Consider the following 8,447-nt stretch of genomic DNA (forward strand, 5'->3'; position numbering starts at 1 on the left):
GTGGGGAGATTGACAAAATTACTTGTGAAGCTTTTCAGAAGACGCTAGATAAGTCAAGACAGACAAAGCTATGCAGTGGCAGAACTCCCTAAATCTCAGGAGATTAAAACAACCCAAATTTAATTTTTGCTCACACTATTTGTCCATCACGGGTTGCGGTGACTCTGCAATCTAGGCAGAGTGAGACCTCATCTCAACATGCACTTTTGTCATCACAAATGCAGGAGTGGTGGAGTAAGGCAAACTGTGCACAAGCTTTCAAAGATGCGCTGTAAATACCGTTAAAGAAGCAATGTTGTCAACGGGCTTGCGAGTTAGACAGGCTTGTATTTAAGTCCTCCCACACTCTGATAGACTGTGTGACTCTGGGTCAATTGCTTAACCTCTCTGAGTCTTGTTTGCTCATCTGTAAAATGGGCATAGTATTGACTGTTTCTAATGATTGTTTTGAGGCTTATAGAGGACATTTGCATTTATTATTGCTATCAAACAAGGTTTAAAAACCTATCATGGAGGGAAAAGAATTTCTTTGTGGAAGAAATACCCTCCTGTTACACCAACATTCTTGTTCTGTCCTGTAGTCACTCTTTTCACTCTATTTTAAATTCCATCCTTTCCTCACCGTTTTTCTCCTGCATCCTATCCTTTCTACAAGATCTGGCTTGTCTCTCATCCTTCTGCCATGAGAGATCATCAATCCGTCCATTCAGCATAGTTATCAACTATCTGCTACGTGACTGGCACTGTGTTTGATGCTGAGGAAACAGAAATTAAACAATATGTTCCAGGTTCTTGAATTATTTACAGTCTAGAGGGGGAGGCAAAGATAAAAGCGAAATGGAAAACGTACTCTAATGGGGGCCAATGTATCCATGATGCAATAAGAACACTGAGGATATTCTCAGTTTGTGTCATAGCCAGAGCTGCCTTTCCCAAGAAGGACAGGGCAAGGGGAGAGGGCATTCCAGAAAAAGGAGACAGCATATGCAAAGTCAGAGAGGCAAGAATAGTCACCGTTATTCTAGGGACTGCAAATAGTGAAATATTGCTGATGTGGAAAATGTGAATGTGGGAGATAGGTATCGGTGGCTTTGGGGTAGGTTGTTAGGACAAATAAATGGCAAAATCTTAAAGACCTTAAATATCCAGCAGTGTATACATGCGTGGTTTAGATATTTTTTCCCCTGTAGGCAAAAGGGAGCCACTGAAGAAGTTTGACCAGGGGTATAATAGGACCAGGTTGGCATTTTTAAAATAGTACTCTGGCAGGAGACTTTAAGGGAAAGAGTGGGGGAAAAAGAAAAAATGTGTGAGGGAAAAAAATGAAAGAAAGAGACGAAGACAGCCTCAAGGAAAGCAGTGCCAGTAGGAACGGAGAGGGGGAAGCAGATGGCGGGGTGGGGGTTTGGGGGGAGGCAACTGTAGGAGATAAAGCAACATAGACTGAATGATGGGAGCTTAGGAATATCCAAGCATCTGAGATGACACGCAGGTTTCAGGCTTGGAAACAGAGTGAAGGCTGGCAGATTCTCTGAGATAAAATAGATGGAGCAGCAGGTCCTGAACAAGTGGGACAGTGTGGTGGGGGAAGGGAGGGGCTGGAGGATGATGAATCCCTAGAGGTTTATCCACCTTTTAATTCCATGTCTATAACACAAACTATTTGTTTAAATCATTTGGCATGTATTTATATACAACCTTACTTTGTGATTAATGTTTGCTATAGTATGTATTGACTTTTCAGCAATTGTGCAGCTACTTGAAAGCAGAAACATTAATTTAAACTTCTCCTGATATCCCACAGTTCACTTGGCACAACACTTTGGGCTTACCAAGTTGTCATACCATTTTCATGAAATAAAGATATATCAAATTGGGATTCCCTGGTTTTGCTTATCTACTACATTACTGCTAGCACGATTTCTCTTTTTTCTTTTATTTTTCTTGCCCTCCATCATTTTGATGCTCTTTTCTGTCTAAAATGTTCACTTTCTTGGAGTTTATAGCATTTCCCCCTTATCTTAAATCCCTACAATATTTTAAACCAACATTTAAAACAATGTCAATTGTTTCTATTAATATGTTTAGTTATTTGAAAATTCTTTATGTTTTCTTGGAATATCTCCCCTTCTTTTTTTTTCACTGTAGTCTTCTTAAATTCTCTCCCATTCATTTTAATTTTGTTTTCCAGACTTTCCAACCTACCCCTTTCATCCTTCCAGTAAATCCTCTATTCGTCTAAAATTTACATTTCTTCTCAAACATTGTATTTCTTCCATCTATTTAGTTTATTTAGATTTAGAACCATAAGTCTTTCATTATGTATAATTTCTTTTATTTATTAAAATTTCTATCCTGACTTTGAAATTCATGATGTATAAAATGAATATATTGCGAAGGAGACATGGGCAGCACATGACAGCTGCAGAAATAGAGCTGGCGCTGAAAGCCATATTTCCCCCCTCCATAATCCGTGCTGTTCTCGTGCACTGATGCTCTGCTGTGTTGATTCCCAGTCTCTTCTCTTTTCAAATCTTTCTTGGTGTAAAATATTTTCCGGAGAAATCCAGAAGTAGCTGAGAGAAAATTGAAATCTGGTCTTGGTTTTACAATCAATCAACTAGGAACTACTGCTCAATATCTGTGTGGCTGGTTCTCTGTCTCTTTTTCTCAAAAAGTGGTCCTAATTAATGGATAAACTAGATGGAGGGAGACATATCTCGAAGAAATGCACTCATAAACAGGAAATATTACTGTTCAATTTTCTCCTCTTACTACTCCTCAAACAAACTTGGCCTTCTTTTTATCTTTTTGTTTCATTAATGGAAATACAAAGAAAAGCCAAGAACTGGAAAAGTAAGAAAGGAAATAGAACAGAGTATTGAGAAGAGTAAAAAATTAACAAGATGCTATAAATAGTCATAAAAGAATAATGTTGCACAGAGAATATCCCCGGAACTATGGCATGTAGCCGGGGACAATTTTAACAAGTTTTTATCTGGGAATATGTAAGACATTTCCTCTCCAAAATGAGACCAATTCAGTGCAATGATTAATTTCATTCAAATATTTATGTAAATAGCAATTACATTACAGGGTTGTTTTACTGATCACTAACTACTAACTGGGGAAGGACTAAGACTATCTTTATGTCTATGTGACAACTAAAAAGGCAACATTTCTGATGATTCAGTATAAGTCAATAAGAAAACAGGATTTCACTGGCAAAGTGGCATTTATGTCAATGTATTAGGAATATATTTACTACCACTGTGGAAGCTATAAAGACAGATATTCAGTTGTGGTTGAGATCACTGGCTCTAGAGTCAGACAGATGTTGATTGGAAACATCTGTATTGCCACATTTTGGCAAGCTATCTACTTGTTTCTGTCTCCATCTCTAATCAGTAAAATTGGACTAAAAATAATACCTAACTCATAAGGACTAAATTTGAGCTTTTGTTTGACTTATGCTCATGAGTTTCTGGGGTGAGGTATATTCTCCTTTATTATGAAATATAATTTCCATGAAAACATTGAAAAACAGAGTCCTAAGGTCTCTTTCAACTAGAAGATATTAAGATGCCACAACTCATAGTGAGCATTTGGGTACAGATATGAAGGGAATGGGTACCATACCCTGACAAGCTGACATGACCAGCCCGTACAACTGGGACTCTAGGACATTCAGCAAATGACACACATAAAAAAATATTGCTAATTCAGTTCTCATAGGCCCATCTCCAGTGGTTAGAATAACTGCAACTTTCTACTTTAAAGGCATTGAGTAGCATGAGGTCAATTGAGGCAATGGGCTAAGGTACACCTCTTCCATAGTTTAACCTATGTAAAGCATTATCACAGAGAAAACTGCTTGAGATGTTGATAAATGATTACCAAGGCACACTTTATGTAACTCTTCAAAATAGAGGATAAATCTTCAAAAATACAAAATATAGAAAAGACGATAACAAAACTGCTGCTAAAGCATGAATTCTGAGTTGAGAGAACCCAAGTTCAAATCTAGCTTCCACAGCTTCTATATGTCCTTTCTTGAGTCACACGTCTCTGAGAATCAGTTTCCTCAAACGTAAAACAAGAGTGATAGCACTTATGTGATTGTCTTATTAGTTTGTAATGAAGGTTAAATAAGATAATTTGGGTAAAGAAGCTGGCAGAATGTCTGGAACAGAAGCATGCTCTGCAAGGTGAATTCCTTTTCCTTCCCCTTGAATATTACATTGAAAAATCACTTAAGGTCTCTCATCTTTGATGCCACATTTTTGACTCAAGATAGAATTAAGCCAAGGATTAAGGCCTTAGTATAAGGTCTTAAGTATAAGGGTTAAGTATATAGAAAGAACTCAAAAACCAGTCGAAAAATGAAAAAAAAAACAGTCAATAATTCATTGTTTGCTGGTTCTGTATCACATAGATTTATTCTGTTTTTATAAAGCAAAATTGACTTTTTCTTTTGCTTCAATTCTTTAGTTATTCTATTACTGTGTGTTTAGAAGCATAGGGCTCTCCAGTTTGGTAAACTGAAACTTACAATAAATTGATTTGCATCCATATCAAAGTAAGCCTCTACTCAAATTTTATGCCCTCCAAAGGCCCATAGTCTATGAAAAAAAGTTCTGCTGTCATTGTAAAGAGCAGTTAAAATAATATTCTTTGAGTTTAGTTAGCTGTTGATTGAATGATTGAATATGCATTTAAAGTAACCCAAAAAATGAAATCATGTTATTGTACTAGGAAAAAAATCTTCCTATTACCGTTAATTGAGTTTTAACAAATGAATTGATTACAGGGAAAGGAAAGAGGAACACAGTCCATCAAATGCAACCTGATGCCAGGTCCCTGGTTTCCCCACAGACCTAATGTACCCTTGTTGTGGCACCTTGGAAAAAAATTAATGACTGTATTTCTTAGCAAGAATACACCTTCTGGTTAATGAATCATGCAGTGAACCCGTTGCTTTTTATTTATTTACTCGTTTCCTCTTTCAAAGGGTTTATTATATTCAGTTTATCTGAAAATTACAGAAGATAGTCAGAGTACCATGCATTTATGTTGAAGAAGCAGCACAGAGGATATGCAATCATGGCCTAAGTTTGTCTTGACTAATTTCTTATTTACGCTGACGTAAGTAAGGACTTATGCAGAGACTAACCCAGAAATATTGAAACATGGCAGATGTGCAGGTATGAACCAGGAAGTGCTTATGGTACAATTCAGCTAAGTCTAAGGGACTTGAAGGACAAGGGGAGTTGGAAAGAGAAGGTCATCATGCATGCTAGATGGAGCAACAAGTCTTCAAAGGGGGCTGGGGGTGGGCATTCAGATTAGAACCCTGTGTCTGTGGCTCAAATTTCTCGTCTAGTGGTTGCCAGAGACTCCTAATGGAGTGCTCAGAAGTAGCTGGAGTGGGAAAGGCAGAGAGGAGAGGGGAGGATTAGTCACACAGAATTTGCAAAACAAAACCAACCAACCCCAAAACAACAGACTGCTGTTTTCACTAGAAATTCTGCAAGACTTTGGGGGCTCGGAACAGTGTTTGATCAAAAGGGGTGGGGAGGCCTTCCCTCCCTCCATGGAGTTCAATGAGGCCTCAATGCAAGGAGAGGCGCAGCCCTGGAGGCTGTAGCTGGGTAGTGGCCCCAGGCAGGATACAACCCACAGCTGCGGGCAGCAGAGGCCAGTCCCCTCATCAGCTTTGCAGGAAAAGGAGACCTTAGCAGAGTCAAAAAGGCCTTTAAATTAGCTCACCTGCATTTGCCTCAGAGATTCCCACATCAGGTTCTGACTTCTGAGGGAGGCTGGAGGACCCACCGTTTCATAATTACTGGGGTTCTATTTCAACCCAGATGGTGTAACCTTGATTAATACTTGTTAGAGAAGAAAATCAGAAAAGTTTTCTTCTATTCAGAGACAAGGTATCATGGGGTGGGGAGAATTGTACCAGCTATAGAGTCAACACAGTTGGGGAAACTCACACTGCCCCACTTACAATATGCCAGCCACTGCTCCAAGTCAGAGCCTGAGGGGCGCTTACTCACTTAATCCTCGCAACAAGCCCGTTACTATCCCAATCTTACACAACAGAAAACAGAAGTACAGAAAGGGTAAGTGACTTGCCCAGGTCCCGTAGATTGTAAGTGGTAAGTCTGGGACCTAAACCAGAGAGCCTGGCTCCGGTGCTTGTCCTCTTACCAGCAAGTGACACTCACCATGCCTGGCACAGAGATGGTGCTCACTAAATGTTTGCTGATTTAAACAATTTACCAAGGGATTAAAAACGCATTGAGTCTATCATTCTGACTTAATAGATTGACTACACTTAAAAGCAAACGGAAAAATGCTTACACGTGCACCAAAAACAAATAAAATCTGGAATCATCAGAACATGGTACAATAACTTATTAGATTTTATGATTAACCAAGGAAAATTACTTTATTGTTTCAATGTCTTCTTATCCCATGAGGAAACTAAATTTCCAGGAGGTTCTGTGACCCATACCAAGTTGTATAGCTGACAAGTAAATTAGTCTCTGCTCAACCCTGGAACTCCCCATTGTTCTTCTAGCTCTTTCCTCCAGTGTCACGTAGTCTCAGGGGAAGGGATTGATAACTTGAATGACAAGATCTCAACAGTTGTGCATCTTTTGTCCTTCTTCTCATCTAGTTGACAGGTAAAGAACAATTCTGATTGCATATACTATTTAATTATTTTAGTTAATTATACTGAGAATCAACCAACACTAACCATTAAAAAGGAGAAAAATGGACCAAACACAACGTCTAACCATCCTGACTTCAAGCCCAAAGCATCACCACCTATTTAGCTCTGAGCCACACAATTACACAGCAGCAATAAAAGACAAGTACATTAGGAAATCCATCAGCCTGTTCTCCAGGCTCACTCACCTTGGTGCGGAGGATGATAGGCAGGGGCAGTAAAACCAACAGAGTGAAAGCTATGAGGAGAAACTTGCGATAAACCAAAATATAGCTGAAGAGTTTCATTGTCCTGAGCAGGTGGCTTCAATAGTCTTCTCAAAATAAGGCAGATGTTAAATAACCAACCTGGATTAATATTTCTCCAGCTCATGATCCTCATTCACTGCCCTAGACTGACCAACATGAGTTAAAATTAAATCTCCATCTTTATTGTTTTACTATCACAATTAACATGGAGAGATAAGCCCAAGAGTGCTTTCCAGAAATCAAAGACTATTTGCTTGCACAGCTTTTGAAAGATGAAACTGTTCGTTCCTTATGTTCTTAGTTCATATTAACTGGAATTTAGACTGCCCAAGTTTAAGAGAAGGGAAAATGCTGAGGTTGGTTGAATTTGCCCACAATGAGGCCTTTCTACTTCATTTGATGTCCTTTGACTTCAGGCTCCCTAACTGGAATAGTTACTACACTTGCTTGGTAGCTTGAGCAACTTTCTATCCGGTGCCTCCGGTGTCCTTTCTAAGGAAGCCAAATTTTCAGCGTTGGAATTAAACTAGTAACTCCAATTTCAGTGTATGGCAGTGTGAAAGGGAAGGTTTTTGGTACAGAGGGATTTTTTGGGGGGCTTGTCAAATAACAGATTGAGGCAGGCTTCTAGACTGCCTATGTGAAGTTTGGCTCAGTGAAGAGCCTCTGACTGCTCCCGTTCGGAAATCCTCTGCCCTCATTCAAAAGATAAGTAACACTGCTTTTGAATTGAGTAGCAGTTTTCTCTCCAGTACTGCACTCAATTGCACAATGATTTCTTCACTGTTTGAAAGCAAAGTTCTGTGTATTTCTTGGTCCCTCTTGCCTTTTTTGATAGGAAATTGAAAGTTACATAAAGTCTTACATAAGCCCTCCCCTTTAAGACTTTTTTCAGATTGAGTTGATACTATTGTTCTGATACTGACTAGGTATTTACAAGGGAATCTTCATAAAGATAAGTCATTAAGGCCGTCTAAGGGGGGTGTGCGCGCGTGTGCGTGTGCACATGCATGTGTGAAGATGGGAACTGTTCTAACTCCTCTGGGCTAGGGACTATTTAGTTTGTTTTCATTGTGTTGTAAATTAATCATCCAAAAACCTCAACTAAGCACCTACTATGCACCGAGGCCTAACTCTAAACAAAATACTTTCCCCTGTAAAATGTATAGTCAATTTCTCTGGGCACAAATAACTTTACTTTCATATAATCTATTGTTAGCATTTAGACTTTATTTCTAATACCCATCAAGGAAATTAATTCTTTATCCAACACTCGCTGTGTTTTTAATGTAAATGAGAAATCATTTTTTTCTCTAAAAATCTAAATTTCTAAAGATATATCACATATAGTGATTCTAGAAAATCAGAATAATAAACAGAAGAAATAGTCTCCAAATCAGAAAGGTGTATTGTATCTTGAATTTCTCAGATGAAAGAAAGAGAAGATAATTATAAGTAAT

General features: G+C 38.6%; 1 protein-coding gene across 1 annotated transcript in view; it reads right to left on the minus strand.

Annotated features, from left to right (window-relative positions):
- Window positions 1-7,296, minus strand: part of SLC13A1 (solute carrier family 13 member 1) — an 84,467-nt gene extending 77,171 nt beyond the window's left edge. The window contains exon 1 of the mRNA XM_070616453.1: window positions 6,928-7,296. Coding sequence (XP_070472554.1) covers window positions 6,928-7,026 — 99 coding nt within the window. The 5' untranslated portion in view covers window positions 7,027-7,296. The remainder of the gene's footprint in view (window positions 1-6,927) is intronic.
- Between the last annotated feature and the right edge of the window lie 1,151 nt (window positions 7,297-8,447).

This window comes from Equus przewalskii, chromosome 4 (genome assembly GCF_037783145.1).
Source record: "Equus przewalskii isolate Varuska chromosome 4, EquPr2, whole genome shotgun sequence".
Classification (NCBI taxonomy): domain Eukaryota; kingdom Metazoa; phylum Chordata; class Mammalia; order Perissodactyla; family Equidae; genus Equus; species Equus przewalskii.